Below are 20,943 nucleotides of genomic sequence, written 5' to 3' on the forward strand. Positions count from 1 at the left end.
TTTCTAAGGAGGGTAATGGGCTTAGTCTCGTTTCGAAGGGTAATGGGTTAAATCTCGTTTGGAAGGGTGATGGGCTTAGTCTCGTTTCGAAGGAGGGTAATGGGCTTAGTCTCGATTTGAAGGAGGGTAATGGGCTTAGTCTCGTTTCTAAGGAGGGCAATGGGCTTAGTCTCGTTTCGAAGGGTAATGGGTTAAATCTCGTTTGGAAGGGTGATGGGCTTAGTCTTGTTTCGAAGGAGGATAATGGGCTTAGTCTCGTTTCGAAGGAGGGTAATGGGCTTAGTCTCGTTTCGAAGAGAACTGTTCCGTTTAGTGCTCTTCCTCATTAATTTATTTTTTGCAAACAAATTCAGCAAAATTGGTTGGATTTCGGCACAGTTTGATAAGTGGCTTCAGACCGATAGCGCTTGGAGTGAGTTTGATTTCCAGCATCCATGACAACATTTACATGAGTTATAGCCCATGAGTGCATGTCCTCTTGATATTATAGTCCGCATAATAACTTTACTTTTCAGCCAAATCACACTGCTTCATGTTGAGCTGCCTCGCTTGGCGCTCAGCTTTAAGAGGTTAGTGTTAGGATTGGTCGGCCTGGTGTCAGGATAATGTGACTGGGTGGGACATCATTCTACATGTCTGTGGCATGATGCCCCAGTGCTAGACATCACTATAAACTGCCACATTGCAGATATCGTAGCGATATGACTGAAAAATTGTTAAAGCTACGTTAAAAATCCAGATCACATCACATCACACTGCTTCATGTGGAGGAGGCATTAAATGAGCTTAATTTTAATTGTTCTACGTTATCATTTAAAAGCGTGATGGCGCCTGATTGCCCGAAAAGCGTGATGGCGCCTGATTGCCCGAAAAGCATGATGGCGCCTGATTGTCCGTGAGCTTAAATTTGCTTTCCGCTCCATGATTTTCTTTTTTATTTTAGCTATAGGTTTTTGTGCATCTTAATATTGATAAAAATTTCAATTGTTGGATTTCAGCATTATAATAATAATAATAATAATAATAATAATAATAATAATAATAATAACATACTATTATTATTGTTGTTGTTATTATTATTATTTTTAATATTATTATTATTATTATTATTATTATTATTATTATTGTTGTTGTTGTTGTTGATAATGTTGTTGTTATTAACATCAATATATTTGAAAAGATATGTTAATGAAAATATATTCATATTTACGTTGATTGAGCAAGAACTCTAATTTATCCAGAAGGTAATGCGAGGAGGCTCCTTGGAGTGAAGGAAACCGGACGACTTTGCTTGGAAGCCCACCTACATTGAAGACAAGTTGTAATAACTTATATTAAGGAATATGTTACTTGGAAATTAGCACGAGGAGGTCCGTTGGAGTGAAGGAAACCGGACGACCTTGAATGGAAGGCCATTGACGCACATGTCATTATCTGGGTATGAACCGAGACTGCATAGGTGTGAAGTAATTACGTTATTACTGTGCAATCCGGGCCTTACTTTAAAAGTCGCCTGCTTCGAAATCTCAGGGGTGAAATTATTTGTCCTGTTCAAGCCACAAGTAAAATGTTAAATTTTAAACAAGAACTAAATGTAAATATTTTACTTTTTTCAGTATGTGAGCCAGTAGACAAGACCAGAAGCAATGTGACCCATACCAACCCACAAGTACCGGATACCGATACTGACGAGGAAATTGACAGTATGTCCGCGAAACGCCGGACGCGTTCGACCAAGGAGCCCGTGGTGACCTCCTATAGGCCTATGACTCATCTGCAGTTCGAAGGAGCACGTCATTTGCATCCCGAGCGACTTCCAACTAAGCAGAGGGAGAAGACAGCTTCTCTAAGAATCTTTGATGTTACGAAGAATACTGTGGACAAGGTACAACCATATGCTGGAACCATTCGAAGACTTATGTTGTCTGGTCTAAAAATTACATCTGTCCCAGATTCACTGACGTGTCGCATGCTTCTACTGGAAAGACTAGACCTAAGTGAAAACATGCTAGGAGATGGAAGTCTTCCAGACTCTTTACAAGACTTAGTCAATCTACGAGAACTGAACCTCAGTGGAAACAAATTCTCCAAAGTACCGGCTAGATTGAATAAGCTCAAGAATTTAACACGGCTTGATGTAAGTCACAATAATATTGAAAGTTTACGAGGAGCTGAAAAACTTCGTCGAATGCAAGTTCTTGTTGTGAATAACAACAAGTTTTCGGTGCTGTTCAAGGACCTAGCTCAAATGAGAAAATTGGAAGTCCTGGATTGCAGTTGTAACAACATAAGAGAGATTGGAGTTGAGATAAGAAATTTACAAGCTCTAAAGGATGTAAACGTTTCTGACAATCGAATAACTGTTCTTCCGGTGGACATTTTCAAGCTTCCTCTTCTTGAGTCACTCAAGGCTAGTCAAAACCAAATATCCAAAGTGCCAAATTTTACGATACCACCACAAAACAGACATTGGTTGGCAGAGGTAGATCTCTCAGACAATGTCATCAACAAGTTTCCTGGACTGTTACTGACCATGACGAAGAAGCTTTATTTGCGTGCAAATAAAATCAAATCCCTTAACTGGAATTCGATGAAAAATGTAGACTGGCAGACGGATCAAGAACTAGTTGTGGATGACAATCCTCTCAAAACGCCTCCACGGGATGTATGTGACTGTGGTCTGAAGTCCATGTTACATTACCTTAAGGAGATCCAAGCCGACGTAAGCGTGTATCAAGGAATAAAAATGTTCGTTATTGGATCTCCTGAGAGTGGGAAAACTAGTTTTGTGAATTCTCTTGTCGACAACCAAGCCAGGCTGTCGTCCGAGCTGTACGAAAAATCTTCAGGTATTGAAACCTACGATGTTGAATTCGAATGTACACCCGTGAGTGAAGAGGACGCGCGTCTAAGAGTTTTGCAGCTTAGTGTATGGGACTTCTGTGGAAACCCATTTTATCTTAGTCCTCACTACCTATTTCTCGAGCAGCCTGCAATAGTGGTCCTGACCTTCAACATGAAGACATATACATCTGAAAGTTTTGATAAGATGGTAGGTTGTTGGTTTGACTGGATGCTGGCTAAATCCAATAAGCAAGTAGTTCTTTTGGTTGGAACGAACAAAGACAAACTAAAGTTGCATGAAGCCAAGGCTGTATGTTCGGAGGTGAAAACTCGCTTGTCAGACTACCTCAAGAAACAGAGAGAAATTATTGAGAAGAAGCTGGCAGTTATAGAGAAGCTGAAGAATATCTCTCCTACTTTGCAAGACCAGTTCAAGACGTACACGACCCTTCTGCAGTCCAAGTTTACCGTCCAGAGCGAAGTGATCATGATTAGCTCAGCAGAATTTATTGGGTTCGACATCATCAGGGCTTCGATCGAAAAACTTGCAAATGATAAGAAACTATTTCCAGACGTTCTGAGACTCATTCCAACCTTCTGGTTGGACGTAGAGAATTATATAGAAGAGAAGGGAAGCCAAGAAATAGTTCCTGTGATGGAATGGGACGAGTATGAGAAGGAGATCGTCGGAAAGTTTGGAATGAAGCATCTGCTAAAGATGATCACCCAGTACCTGCATGAGACAGGGAAGATTCTGTGGTTTCAGAAATATCCTTCGTTAGAAAAGTATGTGTTCTTGCGGCCATCCTGGCTGTTTGACATCAACAAGTGTCTCTTCAGGCATGATCTCAAAGAAAAACTCAATGTTGATGTAGAAGATGCTTTCAAGAGCATTGGTATAAATCAAGCCAAATTCGAATCTCTCAGAAATGAATTCTTGTCACAAGGAATCACAGATAGAGAATTTCTAAGATGTCTTTTCTCACAGTTGGTGCCGATCGAAGAGACTTCTAACTTTCAGTTTATTTTAAAACTTTTAATTGAAGGGTTTGAATGCGGTTATCCTGTAACCAAAGTTTCTCGCACGGAGTATGACCTCAACGTGGAACCAGATGACAAGGGACATGTGAAAGCGACGAAATTTCTCTTACCTTGGTTTCGGACAGTTGAAGAGACAGAAGGTGTTCAAGAGCTGTGGCAGTCGCTAGAAGACAGAAGGAGGCTGGTAGCTTTATGTAAATTCCCTAAATACATGCCCCCAGGGATGTTTGAGACACTCAGTGTTCGGTGTCATCGATCAGGACACAATCTTCGTTTCCTTGCCCACTGGAACAGAGGGATACATGCGAGACACAAGACCCTAAAGGTGCAGGTCAAGATTTCGTACACGCGAGTGTTGGACAGTGACGGCGCAACACTGAGATTTGAAATGCGAGACGAGGCTGATCAGGACGTCGAAGAAACGCCTGCCTCAGCAATGTGGGGCATACTACTGCCGGTCTTGATGGATTTCGAGGACATTCTTCAGGGATTTTCAGGTAAAACTTCTTCAAATCAACCAATAACTCTCCTCTCAAACTGTTGTGTCTTTTGGTTCAGTCAATCATTTTAAATGAAAGTTTTATATATTTCTGATTGCTCTTGAAATGTTCTCGCTGCGAAAAAATGGGGTAAATTGTTTGTTTTTCAACTAATTTAGTGCAGAGCATTACCTATTCACCCACGCACACACTTTTACAACAATGGCCCCTAAACCCCAATGTACACACATATTTGTGGCGAATAGCCCATCGAGGCTGAAATGTGATATGATAGGGGTGGGTGTAGATTCATGCTGTGTAACAGTGATATAATAAAATACGCCGGAGCCGGGGGCCGGGCACTTTAGTAAAGCATAAGTGAATTGCTTGCCATGAATTGTTGTGAAACACATTTTATGAGTTGTTTAAAACAAGTGTCGATCATAATGCTTATTTACTATATCTCATAATTCGAAAAAGGCGCAGGAGTAGTAAATTCAATATAGCTCCAATAAAAGAGATTGATTTGATTGCTCGTGAAATACTTTTCCGTTTCGCTTTATTACTCTAGTCTAAACTGAACTTGTTTGAGACACAAATAGCTTTCGTTTACACGCTTGTCATATTAAAGACAATACCTTGTTAGGTAGGAAAGAAACTAAGTACTTTTAAATGTGTAACTTGTTCAACTAATGCTTGGGCATTGTCTTAGAGGTCAATTAAATATTTTTGTCTGGGGAAAAGTATCCGTATTTTGAGTTGACATTTGTTCCCGTTTAGGTCTTACGATACAGTGTTTAGATTTATATTAGCGATGCAGGTCACATACTTTGCTGGTGTCCCTCCAACAGACAACATGCAAGATACAGGGCATAAACATTAGCTGGTAATAAGAGTAGCAGTAAAATATACTTACATTCTCCATCTTGAATTTCATCAAAATGTTCTTTCTTCGTTCTGCATGTCCAAATTACATAGCCCATGTCATGGGTTCCAGACATTCAGCGTTCGGTACCATCAAACTTGATAGGCCTAAACACTGTACAATTCTACTGCAATTTCGACTATATTTCCAACAGAAATCGCATTCTCCTCACTGCACTCAAAACGAGGCGAGTCTGATATTCCATAGTGTCTTTTGATAATTTCATTTACAAGAATTAATATCTTTTGCACAACATGATTCCAAACAATCAATGACGGAACTGAAGTGCGTTTGATTCAATCCCAGACCGCTGATCAAATCACATGTGCATCGCACGGAACTGACTCAGCTAATAAATCCAGTCCATCACCAGCATAAAAGCAAATTTGAGTTGTATCAAGAAACAAAACAAAATCTAATCATGGTAAACCAACGAGAAAAGTTGTTTCAATGCGCATTCATTTAAAATATTACTCTAAATTTCAATTTTAAGTAGACCAAGACCAGCATTTTTTTAAACTAATGTCGAGCGCGCGACAAAGTTCTAAGATCGCTGGGCGGTGCTGTGTGCGCATCAATATTGTTACTGTTTATTAAAGAAACTACGATTTTCTATTTTGGAATACAGCATAAATTTAATTGCTTTGTTTCTTGTAGTGTATTATTTTATTAGTAAGCCTTTGTTTGGGAAGCGAAATGAGTATAAAACGGTCACAGCATTTGTATTGGAAAATATAACTCGATTTTTCTGAGCATAACTGCACTACAATAGTCGTGCAGTAATACTCAGTAAAACTCGTTCATAGTTTCCCATACAAATGTAGTAACCTATAATTACTGAGATCGCGTAGTCGTGAAGCTTGGGAATCGATTAGATAACACAAATATACAGCATTCGCTGCGATACATGTTAAAAATGCTCGATTACAAACTTACTGACTTCATGGATGCTTTAAAATATGACGCTCGGTTCTTAAAAACGCTTTCGCGAACGTGGAGCTATGTTTTCTTATGATTTAGTTTCGAGTAAAATTCTTTACCTTTCCCAGAGTAGTTTGACGAATTCAAGACCTGATCGCAGTCTCCCTTAATAATCACGACTTTCTAAGTATATCCGTCAGGACTGTATGTGCTTGCTTATAAGACGATTCCAGTTGAAACGACATATGCATTGTTCTGCAGTCGCATAATGTGTCGACAAAGTAATGTCTATGTTTTTTGTTCTACTGATTATTCCTAACAAATTACATAGACCCAGATCTGTTGGCGTATTTTGCTGCAGCATATCTGGGTCTCTTCAGTTTTCAGTTGGGCTTGGCTAATTAGGGAGTATATATAGTGAATGATTAAATAAATCAATAAGCTACGATAGTGAGAATTGTACTGTTTTTTAAAAACATTTATCCATGTTTTATTTACTCACTCCTTAAATGGAAAAGGAGTTGATGTTCAGAGTTTTAAGTTCGGACAACCATGTATGGTTTGTTTTAGACCATTCATAACGTAGTTTTCTTTCTGAAGTATGTATTCAGAACGCCATCATGTTTATTTCATTTGTAATGGGAATCTGGAGCTATGTAATGGGAATCTGGAGCTATTAGCAGTAAATTATTTCAATGTCTGACCACATTGTATGAAAAATCACTATGTTTTATACTTAATGGCAATAATACAATTTCAAGGTACACTGGTAGAGAGGTTGATGGAATGTCCTCATTGTCGAGCAGCGTCATTCATCGGGGAATGGTTGACCCCAAAAGAAACGCAAAATATGGCAACTCGCCCGTGCGAAGCATGCGGTGAGGAAGTTGACACCGCGTTTCTCGTGCAGCCTCGTGAGAAGAAAAGAGGTAATTTGTTTAAATTTATTTCATTTTACACAGCTTAGTTTTGCACAAGCTTGACATTAATTTTCGTTGCCCATATACATCACACTAAAACCTTGGAAAGATAGAAAGAACTTTGATGGTTGAGGGTAATAAAAAGAGTCATACTTACATAACTTAATTTGCCCTTGATGGGTCACCAACAGGTGCTTCAGAGTGATTTTATATTTGGAAAGGCACTTCAGGGCAGGGGTGACATATTATCAAAACTGAGTAGGGCGGCAATAATTTGTACAATCGTCATTTGTTGAAACTTCGTGGCGATCATGGTCTCCCCTATTGTCCTTGTATGTATGTATGTATGTATGTATGTATGTATGTATGTATGTATGTATGTATGTATGTATGTATGTATGTATGCATGTATGTATGTATGTATGCATGTATGTATGCATGTATGTATGTATGTATGTATGTATGTATGTATGTATGTATGTATGTATGTATGTATGTATGTCTGTATGTATGTATGTGCGTGCGTGCGTGCGTGCGCGCGCGCGCGTGTGTGTGTGTGTGTGTGTTGTTGTTGTTGTTGTTGTAGGGTTTAACGCCATTTTTCAGCACACGATAGGCTATACATGGCGGTCAGTATTAATGGTGGAGGAAGAACCCGGGAAAACTCCGGAAAGAACCACCGACCCACGAGAAGCTACTGGCAACCTTTCTCACATACCCACATTGGCTGAATCTGAGACTCGAACCCACGCAGACAGAGGTGAGATGGCAGTGATCCGTAACGGACAGCGCCTTGGACCACTCGGTCACTCGGGGGCCCCCATGTATGTATGTATGTATGTATGTATGTATGTATGTATGTATGTATGTAGGCAGGTAGGTAGGTAGGTATATGTGAGTTTAAATGCACATCAGCACATTAATGGATATACAGTGCTGAGTAAAGCTTCGTGACAAACATTGTTAAACAAGAACCTGTCAAAATCACCAGGAAACCAATACTTACAACCAAACATAAATATCCACTTCGAGACTAAATCCCCAGAAAGACAGCCTCCTCAAACCAAACACCTGCCATGAAACAAAACTGCGAAGATAAACCCCTCCAATAACCGCCATGAGACTAAATCTCCAACAAGACTGTACCCTCCAACCAAAATATAAATATTAACGTTGAGACTAAACCTCCAGTAAGATCCCTCAAACCGAACACATGTCATGAGACAAAATTACGAAGACAATCCTCTCAAACCGAACAGTCACCAAGAGACAACATTATGAAGATGAAAGCCTCCAATAAAATTTAAATATACTCCATGAGACTAGACTCCCAGAAAGACAGTCCCCTCAGACCGAACACCCCCAAAGAGACAAAATCACGAAGACAAGCCTCTCAAACGGAATACACACGCATGAAACAAAATCACAAAGACAAACACACCTGATAAAATTAAGATATCCACAACGAAACAACAAAATTAATTAAAGGCAAACAAGGGTACACTCTGTAAATTAATAGGCATTTTTTTTCTGTTTAAACCGCGATCTTTTAAAACAGTCCATCACATAATGCACAAATTTTTACGATATGGGAAGAAAGGGGATGGGGCCTTTTCTATTTCCCGAATTTCGAACTAGCTGGTAAGTGATTGGTAATATTTCCTTACATAGTGAATCCCAGTCGAAATCCTCAGCGTGAATGCCTTGCTCAAAATGTAAAGGTACAAGTGTTTTTTTTCCCACCTTTTCGTATAAACAAACATAAATTTGCGCGTAAATATATTTCTCTAAAACACAAGATTTTATAAAGTTACCGTTGTTTGTTAATTCTGACGAAGCATTCGGGATACCAAAAACTTAAGTACATACCATATCTATCCTTGTATAATTCACACACTCTGCGAACATCATGGAACCAGACTTGAGATTGCATAATGCGACCGAAGAACTGTTTCTACACTTTTCGTTTAAGACCATATGTGATCTGGGGATCAGGGTCACTGCTCTTCGCAGTAGAGACATATTTGTATACGTATATATAGGTTTGAGTATTCATTCTCACCATTCTAACGTCACTGGCATTTGAATTACTTTGGGCTTTTCTTCATTACCTTCAAATAGCATCCCCACCCCAGCCGCTACTCAACCGATGAAAATAAATTGATTGATGCGTTTGAAAATAATCAGAGCCACTCAGACAAGAAAACCAGCTAAAGTATGTAGCTGCCACTTTGGTGTCTTTGAAGTGATACATTGTTTTTAACAGTCATAGGTTATGGCAAAATTAGAGACACTTTTTAAATGGCTGTGTCCGATTTTGGTAATTTTACAATAAGCAAAGATTCGTGAAAATAATAACTGGCAAGGAAGGTACCAAAGTGGTGGGCATTCATCTTAGCTGGTTTTGTTATATGGGCTATTGAGTAGTTTAATCACTTCGCCCAATCGATGTGATTGGCTGTCACATAAAGCCAGTTCCAAAAATCCAGAAGTATTCCGCATGCTGGAGATGAAGGATGGAGAAAGTAAGCGTTTGGTGGTCGCTGTTTGCTAGTTGTGATGCCTGTTTGTACATGTTGGCGGGTTTGATTGTAGTAAATGAACATGTTGTTTTTTTCAACAGAGTGTCATGAAAGTGCAAAATGGCTGAATATATGGTATCTGATAACATACATAGTTTAACGTCCATTTTCAGGCTACCTATGCGTCATACCTTTAACTTTTCTGGGTTGCACATATTCCTCCCAGAAAAAAGTAAACGGATAATATTCACTATTTAGACAAACAACTATGTGAAGTTATTCTGCTTTTCCATAAATGAATAAATGATCAATATATCATTTTAAAATCTTTTATTTTAATGACCTTCTTCTTTGCCAATGACTTCTTAATGCCCTGCATATAGATGGTATAAAAACTAAAACTAGAAATTGGGAGCAAAAACATATTCATCAGCGCCTTCATTGCATTTTATCTGCAGATATATAATTTCCCCATCATGTTTTAAATCTAGTATTTTTATTTTAAGACTTAGTAATTTAAAAAATGGCATATTTTGGAAAATTTCTTTTATTCAAGTTATCTCTTCTGAATCATCACTAGATTCCGCGCTGATATATACGCTGACAGACAACATTTTATAATTTATTTTTGTTTAGTCGTGAATATTGTATTTTTGTCGATAAAAAATAAAAGAGATTGTTATTACTACATTGACATGGTTTTATCATATTTATGTCACATTCGTTACTTTGTTTACAAAATCGTGTATCAAATTTGAAAGCATGCTTGTTCCTCTTACAAATATTGGTAACTGCAACAGCTGCCTTTATATGGGGAAATAAAATCATATCTTTTATCGCATATTTACATTCGGTTTCTTTTTCTTTTTTAATGGGGGATCATATGTGTGTTTCTTAGGAAATTTGAATGATTAAGATTTCCTGTCACACTTAATTGTTACTATTTTTAAGACTCTAGCTTGCAGCTAAGCTCGTTCTCTCACTGAAGTGTGAATGACAAGAGTAAGGTAAATAAATAATCTGATTAAATATCACTCTTTCCTGGACACGGAGGAATGGACAAATGCACAGCTTATAAATCTTTTTGTTCGCAAGCCTCATATTCTTTTCTTAGTTATCGGCACGATTGGCGTACTCTAACAGGACGTCCTCTTTCACTTGTATTTCTTGCTAGTTCATCTGTTTTGGAAAAGAGAACACTGTGCCAGATTGTAATACAGTGCTACGATATATTTCAGCAGAATGCATTAGAAAACAAAGTGATTTGGCGAATGAGAATTGCCTCTATAAAATAATGAAATAAGAAACAAAATTGCCTCAGTGATATTTATTTTCTTGACCAATAATGTATGATGGCAAAGGCATTTTGTTTTAAGAACATGTGATGTATTTGATTTTATTGATTAATGTAAATATTTTGTTCTGTTAAACAGAAACACGGTTGGTATTCTTTAATAAGTTACCGTAAACTGTTGTAAGCATCAAAATTAAATGCAATTAATGTATTATAATATATACGGACATACCTGACGGCATGTAAGAAACATTTCGTTTATTTGCATATTTCCATTCATTGGAAGCTTAAAAATGTTCTAGGTGTCTGAATCTTTAATCACTTACACATCCAACTAGATGGATTATTTCATATTTTTATTTCTTTTGATTTAAACCATTTATATATTACACTTTTTATTTGCTCATGCGAAAGGCAAGGAACCAAAATTAACAGGTGAAGACGCATTCTCGAATAATTTCTGTATAAAGAAACAAAATTAGTTATACTTGGTATACAAGGCGTTTTTGGTGCCACCTGCAGTCTAAGTCACGAAAACCCACGAAAAAGTGCGGTGTCTTTGCCGTTCATCGATCTGCCTGCTTTATATTACTTGCTTTATATCAAGGGCTAGTGCATGTTTTGTCAATTGCACAAATTGGGGAACGCAAGTAGTATGGTGGGTCACCCTAGCGACAATGGGAATTAGCATTACAGAGACCCCTGGGTCACTCTAGCGACAATGGAAATTTAACATGGAGAAAAATCGTGGGTCACTCTAGCGACAAGGGGAATTTAACATGGGAATAAATCGTGGGTCACTCTAGCGACAAGGGGAATTTAACATGGAGAAAAAATCGTGGGACTGTCTAGCGTCAAGGGAAATTGAACATAGGATTTTTGTTTTTTTAAAAAATAAAAAAAAAATAAAAATTTTTTTTTAAAAAGGGGTAGGCAATTCAAAGACTATCTCTTTTCGAGAAATATGGGGGCCCTGAAAAGGGCCTTTGGGTTTCTTCTTCTTCTTCTTCTAACTCCTTAACTTCTTCCACCAAGTCCTCACTTTTTCCATTATTCCTTTCTTCTTCTTTTTCTCCTCTGGCATCCAGTCTGGATGGCCCAAGGCTCTAAACTTTTCCTGGACTTTGATCCAATTCTCATTCATCCTCTCAAACTCTGTCTGTTTCTTTTTGCTTTCCACATCTTTTCTTTCTTCCCTCCATTTCACTTTAATCTTCTCTACTTCTTCCTCCATTACTTTTCTTATCAGATCTTCCCCTTTCTTCACCTTTTCCAATCCCCATTTTACATTTCTCCACTCTGTCCAGTACAATATTTTTTCTAGGAAGCACCGGACTTGGATGACATGATCCAGTGCTTCCTTCAAACTTCCTACTCTGAAGTAAGGTGGGTTAATGAAGCCTCTTGACTTACTGACTTCTTCTTCAAGCATCCCTGCTATGATATCTCTTGCTGTCTTTAGGCCTTGAACTTGACTCGTTACAAAGTCTTTCATATCTCCATGCCTCCATTCCTCTTCTATTCTACCTAAAACATATTCTACATCCATTATCCAGAAATAGATGTCTCTCAATAAATTAAATTGAACTGATACTTGAGTCATTTTTGTCTCAGTTATTCCTTAGAATGGTTCCAACATCAAACTTTGTGGGTTCTTATAGTGAAAGCGCGAACGTGAAGGAAAACATCCCCTGAAAAACATAAAATTGATCTTACCTAGATGATGACCCAACATCGCGCGGACGTGAAGGAAAACATCCCCCTACTTTCTCATTTCATATAATATAACCCTAACTATACTCTCCACATTTGCTAAGAAACCCATAATCTACTATTCACACAAACGTACGTGAGCGCTTACAAACACAAACACAAACACACAAACACAAACACATACACTCACATCACAAAAGAGTCAGTGTTTATATTCACACTACTCTACCTACACACATTGGCAAATCTATCGTTATTTCTTTTCTAGAGTATTGGGTAGCCCTGAAAAGGGCTGTTTGTTTTTTTAACTCCAGATGCACCTATCTAATGATGGCACCTTCCAGGCCTGGCACCGCACACACATCTTCTTCCCCAGTCTCCTTTTACCTTTCTTCTTGGGAGTGCAGAGGCGGGATAAGTGGCTTCAGAATCCCAATTTTCTGTCTCTGGGATTCTGAAATTTTCTCTCTCCTTTTCTCTCTCCTTTTCCTCCTCTTCTTTTTTTCTTCTTTCCTCCTCCTCTTTCATCCTTGCCTCTTCTACAATGGCCTCTGCGGCCAGTTCATTAAGTATGCGCCTGGCATATTCCAGGTGCATCTGGAGTTCTAGCAGTTTCACAATTCTGGTATTCATTGTCTTGTCAACGAATGAACAGGGTAGCTTGACTGCCTAGCGAGTTTCAATTTATACTGAAAGCGCGGACGTGATGGAAAACATCCCCTAAAAACATAAAATTGATCTTACCTAGATCATGACCAAAAAACAACAACAGCGCGCGGACCTAAAAGAAACACTCACTTACTTTTTATGCTACCCATCACTATTTTAAAATTTTTATAAATCACTTCAATAGACTATCCACATACGCAAAGCAATCTAATCTAACCCCAAAGATATACCTCTAACAGCCCAAAAAAAAAATAACTAACATCATTTTAATCTACTATCCACATCAACCTATTTTTTTTCACTTACAAACACAATCACACAAACACATATCCTGACATTTTTTATAAAAGAGTTAGTGTTTATTTTCACACTACTCTATCTACACACATTGGCAAATCTATCGTTACTTCTTTTCTAGATTATTGGGGTAGCCCTGAAAAGGGCTGTTTTTTTTTTTGTTTTGCTATGGCATTCTTTTTTAGTTTCTAAGAATGCGATGTCCTCTGAGGATAGACTTTCTGGCGATAGGTCTGCTTCTTCGGAAAGAGAAGAAGAATTCTTTGGTGTCGATACGACAATCGACAAAGCCTCTGTCAGGTTCAGGTTGCTGTTGCTGCTGTTGTTGTTCTTGTTGTTGTTGTTGTTGTTGTTGCTGCTGTTTTTGAAGTCTGTACTTCTCTGTCCATTCTTCTTTCTCCCTGTTCACTTCTTTTTTGAAGAGCTCTTCTATCAGGTCTTCAGTGATTTTTAACATTCTCACATTCTCTATTTCTTCTGGCTTCGGTATCAGACTGTGTCTGACCCTATGCAAATTCACGTAGGCTTCGTTGAGCTTAGCTAGTTTGGAGCACATCTTCGCAGGAGGATGAGTCGACAATGGATGGTTAGACTGGAAACAACCCGGTTCTTAAAGTGAAAGCGCGGACGTGAAGGAAAACATCCCCCACACGGTTTTCGAGCCGCAACGTTCATGAGAGGGATAGTAAGAAATGAAAGAGCATCAATTCAACATTCTTATAGCTAAACAAAAGACAAAGGCATTTTTTTCAAAACACAACATTTTTTATTCAAAAATCACTTAACACTAAACAACAACTCTAACATTTTTAACAATTATCCAACATGATAACATTAAACATTAAACATTTTTTTTCAAATCACCAACAATTTTTTTTCTTCATATATAATCTACTTTAAACAAGGCTGACAACGTTGTGAATGAAATTGTGATTTCCACTGTTGGAAATCATTAGGCCATTGATGGACACTACTTTTCCTAGCTTGAGACAAAAGATAAGCATAATGGTCACAGAACCATCTATCTACTTTCACATCGTTTCTAGCAGAAGAACGAGGATCGAAATGAGTCACTAAATGTTCTAAAGAATAGCCCAGGCTGCGATGATGCAGAAAATACACACAATATTGTCCACACACCAAGGAATCTGTGCCTTGTAATTTCACATTATTGAATCTAGTGGTTTGAGCATTTCTTCTCATAAAGTCGATGATATCGTCTTCCAAAGGGGGCAATCCGTACGAATCGAAATATTCCACACATCCTTCTTGAGGAAAGTAGACGGCTACCCAGTGGGTTCCTGGGAGATGACTTTCGTCCGTGTTGATCACGTAAGCTTGATGGTCTTTAGGTTTGCGATGAGGGAGTTCATCTTTAGCACAGACGACAGGATTCCAAGAAGCCGTATAAGAACTGTGGTTCAAAAGGTAATAAAGTTCCCAGGTATCCATGTTTTTTTTCTTCTTCACAGGTAATAATAAGTCGTCAATTCGATCCTGACTTTTTGCTTGAAAATGTCTGACGAATAAACGGTTATTCGTTCTGTTTCCTCACTCTGATTCAGGAGAGCTTCGATACGATGGATCTCTTGAGTGGTTAATGGTGGACAAGAATGTTCACGCAAGTCTTTATACCACTGGTGCAACACGTCTTTGTTTGAGATGAGACTCCAAGCTTCGTCCAGATACTCGTCCAATTTTTCTTCTTGACTCAACATCAGGCATTTATCGTGTTGAATTTGACTGGGATGATCGTTTTGACATCCATAACAATTTTTCTTGATCAATTCCGTCATTTTGTCGACCAAGTGTTTGGCAAAACAGGAGACTAAATGGGCTTCTTGTTCTGGCCATCTCGACTTCATCATGACAATTTCTTTGTCTTGGGATTCTCCTTCCACGGTCTCCTCACATTTCATGTCCAAAGTTTCTTCACTAGGTAAAGAGGGATAACAGTCTTCCATGGCTTCTAGTAATCTAGAATGACTTCTCTCAAACTGTTGATTTCTATCGTATTGTCAAATTCTGCATACAGGATGACGTTCAACGTTGGATCAGCAGGGTCTCGATTTGCAAACTGAATTTCCACACGAATCTGGCCAGATTTTATAGGGTGGAAATGTCCCTCGTCGCTGCCTTGGTCTGGAGTGAAATCGAAAGCCCACAAAGCGTAGCCTCCTGCATAATCCTCGTACGTAATACCGTGACTGGTATTGGTTCCTAACTGTCCGGTGGCTTCGTACAGGGACAAGTACGATCTCAAGTAATTGTTCTGGGCAAAGTTAGGCTCAAAGGGTCGTGTACACAAGGTCTTGCCGTCGCGACTGACTTCGATTTTGGACACGCTAGAGTGTCGAAACTCAAAAGGATTTTCGTTGTGAAGTCCATTGAAAGCTGAATTCCTGACGATACCAACGATCAAACGCTTGGGTAACTGTCCTTGGAACAGATGATCTTCGATCATGGATCGCTGTCCAACAGGAATGGTGAACGTTTTCACTTCCACACGTCGTATGGGATACTTGGCGGTCGTTCTGCTCAACGTCTGACTGATGTCGTTTCCCACTTTAGGTAACACTTCCACACGGCGTACGTAAAGTCTGGCTTCTTGGATAACAGTTTTGTATTCGTTGGCATGGGCCAACAAATGGAAAGCGGCAGTGCTACGATTCAGTCTCAGGCGAATATCAACTCCGTTCAGTAAATACTTTTCTTGTAACCACATGTCCAAATGCAAACGATCCATCAGTTCTAAACTACGTCCTTGCAGAATTTTAGTTCTACGTGTTTTAAACCCCACATTGTGAGGATTGTCATCTTCTGTCAGGGCTGTGTCACTAAACGTGCCTGCACCTGCCGTGTCAGGTTTCCATACCACGCAAGCATCCAGATGAGTATTCTTGGCTTCTTTTCCGTACGTCAAGAGATTTTCCAAGTAGGCACGATATGGGTAAGTATCCATGCTGCTGCTGACCAGTTTGTTATTCAAGTACAAGTCCACTTCGCTGAACAAGGAATGCATGAAATTGTTGACGGGCGCTACCCTATCATTGGCTCCAGGATTGGTGTTGTCAGTTTTGATCACTTTGACTTTCAAATACAGGTAACTGCTATTCAGATCGATGTAATCTTCGGGTTGTCCTTTGATTTCGAACTCGATGGGAGCGGAATCCGTCAAAGAGGAGACGGGATGAAATTCCACCCACTGGGATTCTTGCATCGTCATCATGGTGGGGGGCATGGCAAACATATCCAGTTCCGTCTTGGAACAAGCACATGACTCTCGGTGCATCATTTTTTCTGTGTCTCAATAATCGAAAACGTCTAAGTCTCGAACGGTTCTTCTTTTCTTGGCTTTTCTAGCTTGAAGTCTGGTGAAAGGGTGTTTTCTTCGTCGTCTCTTTCTGCCTTGTCCTTGCTGAATGTCTGACTCGGTAGCGTGCAGGGCATTTATAGGTGTGTCTCGTCGACCTAAAATGTCTTTACCCGTTTGCAGCAGGACATTTTTGCCTGCCCTCATGAAGGCTTCTTTAGGGTTTTGTTTGTCGATGATGACATTTTGGAGAAATTCTTTGCCTTGCGTCAGTGCCGCATCTTTCAAGGCGTGCAATCCGCGTGTCACCATCGGTTTCAACACCGGGGCCACCGAACGAAAGGCCGATTTTAACATGTCTCCTAAACCGTGTCCTCGCTGTCGTGCAACCCCTTGGTACACTGGATACATGACTTACTTACGAATCGTGAGAGAACCGTTTTCGAAAATGGAGTTTCACCGTGACTTTTCCTTTGGTAAATGGAATATCTTGTCCCAGATCTCCTTTTATAGTAATGTTGACCGTGTCCAAATACGACTTGCTGACTGGCAAATAGTGAGGATGGACAAATTCGCGGTGGACGTGGTAAGTGGTTCCACCTTCCTCGTCAGCGTTCGCGGCAGAATCCACTTTGAAAGGAATGACACGCAGTAACGGTACGGAGGTGTGTCCCACCACGTTATACTCCACCACATCGGAGTACACGAACATCAAATTCAGTCCTTGGTTCAGTTCTACTGGGGTACGAAATAACTTGCTAAAAGACTCGTTGTCGTAAACGATGGGTAATTCGTTGTTCTTGAGTATGCTCATTCTCAGGTTCATGTCTCCGCCCAACATGTCAAACAATTCAGGACAAAATAAAATGGACATGATTTTACTCCGCTCAAATCTCATCGAGAAGCGACGAGCTACTTTGTGGTACTCCATGGTGACACTTATTTTGGCATGCTCCAAAGCTTTCCCAAACACGCCATTAAACTTGGCAGATATGACGTTGACCAAATGTTGACCACTGAAATAATAACCTGGGGGAATTAAAAAGTGGTAGGTCCATTTTTGAGTTTTCTCATTATAGATTTTATTGTCATACATGACTTTCTTATTCAACTCCTGTTGCAATGACTCGTCATGAACTTCCACATTAAAAAAATTTTGATTGGGAATGACATTGAGGACTTGGGTCGGGTGAATGATTTCCACTAAAGCCACTTCCCAATGGGCTTCGTGATCTAAGGGGATGGCCTGAGGTAATTTGGCCGTGTAACAGCACAACGTGTTGTGGGGAAACACCTCCATGGAACTGTCACTGGGTAAGGTTAAGTAAAATTGGTTTTGGTGACTCATAATTCCAGAGTTCTGTGGCTGTCCGAGGGAATATTAGTAGATGTCAGAGGTGTGTCTCCGCCCAAAATGGGGTTCTGGTTGTTGTTGTTGTTGTTGGAGTGGTGACTGGCACTGGCACTGGACACAACGTTCCCGTTCGAGGAGAATTTCAGGGAGGGATTGGGAAGCAGGTAACCGATGCAACTGCTCAATAAAATGGTCCACAATTGTTTGTCTCCTTGTTGCAAACTCAAATTGGCAATGGCTGCCCCGATGACACAATACACCACGAAGATTTGGCAGAAAAAGACGATTTGCGTTTTAGGCACACGTTCTCCACACCACACCCACAAGGGTTGTTTTTGTAAATCTTGCACAGAAGAACTAGGGGAAGAAGGACTGGTCGACGTAGCTGCGTCTGCTGCTGCTGTGTGAAAGGGCATGATGGTCACTTCTTCTTTTTATAGTCGATGACTTGCGAAGCGTCGATCCAAGAATCGAAACTGGGTGGATATCCTTTCCAACGTACTTTGACTTCTTTGACACGTCGTTTGCCCACTTTACGGGTTCTGCGTTCGAGAATGCTTTCGATGTCGTACACGTCGTCTTCTTTTTTGGTGACACGTTGTAACTCGGGCAAATAAAACGTTCCTTTGAGTACTTCTCCGTTCATGTCTTCCAATTTATAGACGGCAGGATGACGGCCATGTACTCGTTCAGTGACGCGAAACAATTCGGTCGTCCAGTTAGGTAAGTAACCTTTGTCGAAAGTGCGTTTGGTTTTGCCAATGCGCACCCAATCTCCTACGGTTAACTCTCCACTTTTCTTGGGGACAACCCTCGTCGGGGACGTACCGAACAGGCGCTCGAACACCAGCACTTCGTTGTCGGGAGTCACGTCTTGCGGGGCACGTCCGATGCTTCGATGGTAAGATTGGTTGTACGCTTGCACCAGGTGCGGTAAGATGTCGATGTACTTCAGAGTGTGGTGATGCGTAAAATATTTCCACATGCGTTCTTTCAAAGTGCGTTGAAAACGTTCCACGATGCTGGCTTTGGTTTCGGGATTCTCGGTGGTAAAAAAATGAATGTCACGTTTCTTTAATTCTTTTTGGAAAGCTTGGTTCAGAAATTCGGTGCCTTTGTCCGTTTGCCATCGAAGAGGGCGACCACCGCTTTGTTTCAACACCCGTTGCAGGGCTCGCACTAACTCGCTGCTCGATTTGGAAGTCAAGGGCACGACCCAGGCAAATTTGGAAAAGACGTCGATGACACAAAACAAATATTTGTAACCACGATTGTAGCTGGCTAAATGAGAGACATCGGCTAAATCGGCTTGCCATTGATGATCGATGCCTTCCACTCGGGTGCGACTTCTGGCAAACTTGCGTCGAATGGGTTTGTGCAAAGTGTAGGTAGCTTGTTCTTGTAACCATCGTTGCACTTGAGGTAAACGGAGACTTTTCAGTCGCGTTTTGGCAGCACGATACAATTTTTGAACTCCTGCGTAACCTGCAGGATGCGAGGGATCGTAGTAAATGCTAGCTAAGACTTTTTCCATTTTTTGTGTTGATTGGTGTCTTAATAAGGCACCCACTCTTGGAAGAGGCTACTCTTTTTCTCTTCGGGTATTTTCTTGGATTGCAAGGCTTTGCGTGTGCGGCCAGCAATAGGTGTCGAAGAGGAGAAGGATGTCTGAGCAGGGGATATCGGTTCTTGTTTCACTTCTGTCTTCACTTTCTTTTTCTCTTGTGAGGAAGAAGGGGTGGCCATCATCTTTTTAATCCATCCAATTCTGGAGGTAGGTGGTGTTGTTAACTTGCGTACTTTTTCTGGTGGAGTTTGAAAACCTTCCTCTTCTTCTTTTTCTGTCTTGGTCACGGGTACTGGTACTGGTACTGGTGATGGTGCTGAACTTTTCATCAAGGTCTTAAAATCTTTCAAAGTGGGTAGAGCTGTTTCGCCTAAAGCTTTCTGGTGAAAGAGTTGCAGTCTTTGCAAGAGTTGACCGTACTTTTGCGATTTTTCTGTTTCGGACAAATCTTGACGATCCATCAAGGATTGCAATTCGTGTTGTAACTGGGACATCTCGCTCAAATTGGGATTGGGAGGCAAATGCGGGGTGCGTTGTTCTTGCCACCGATGGTATTCCATCCATCGTTTGTAAGGCACTACAGCTAGTTTTCGTCCTTCCATGGGGTTGTCAGGGGTGAATTCTGAGATTTTGGGACTTCCGAAGGCCTTTTTATGTTGCTCCCATCAGTCCTCCCAACATGGTTCCCAAGACTCCTTTCAGTATGGGGCCTAACAAGAGAGGTAAAATGCCTCCACGTTGGACCAACATCTTCTTTTTTTGACGAATGGGAATTTTCTTTTGAACCATTTTCCGAAGAACGTGACGATGTTTGCCTAAGCATTGTTTCTGGTGTTTGGACAAAGGGATCGTGCCTTTCAAAACGTTCAAACAACATTCGCACACGGTATCGATGACCTCTTTGGAGGCCGTTTGAATGAGTTTTTTTCGTAGGGGTGGAGAAGCTTTGGACAGGACAGATAACAGGTCCCCATGTTTGGCTAAACGTGGTGGTAGTCCTTTCCTTTTCTTTCCTTTGGGGTTTTCTGGAGGGTGACATCTTTGAGTCTTTAGGAGCACCTAAAAACACTGATACCCTACTCGG

At 40.3% G+C, this 20,943-nt stretch overlaps 1 protein-coding gene across 6 annotated transcripts in view; it reads left to right on the forward strand.

The window, feature by feature from the left end:
• LOC149799792 (malignant fibrous histiocytoma-amplified sequence 1 homolog) overlaps window positions 1-20,943 on the forward strand; it is a 78,157-nt gene that overhangs the window by 40,398 nt on the left and 16,816 nt on the right. For 5 of the 6 annotated variants that reach the window (XM_089959179.1, XM_089959178.1, XM_089959180.1 and 2 more), the window contains exons 2-3: window positions 1,617-4,382; window positions 6,972-7,139. In XM_089959179.1, the coding sequence (XP_089815305.1) occupies window positions 1,706-4,382; window positions 6,972-7,139 (2,845 nt within the window). In that variant the 5' untranslated portion in view covers window positions 1,617-1,705. Of the gene's footprint in view, window positions 1-1,616; window positions 4,383-6,971; window positions 7,140-10,603; window positions 10,660-20,943 lie in introns of all 6 variants that reach the window. The other variant, XM_089959182.1, reaches the window with a different exon arrangement.

Source organism: Sinohyriopsis cumingii, chromosome 5, assembly GCF_028554795.1.
Source record: "Sinohyriopsis cumingii isolate HCF-2022 chromosome 5, ASM2855479v2, whole genome shotgun sequence".
NCBI classification, from domain to species: domain Eukaryota; kingdom Metazoa; phylum Mollusca; class Bivalvia; order Unionida; family Unionidae; genus Sinohyriopsis; species Sinohyriopsis cumingii.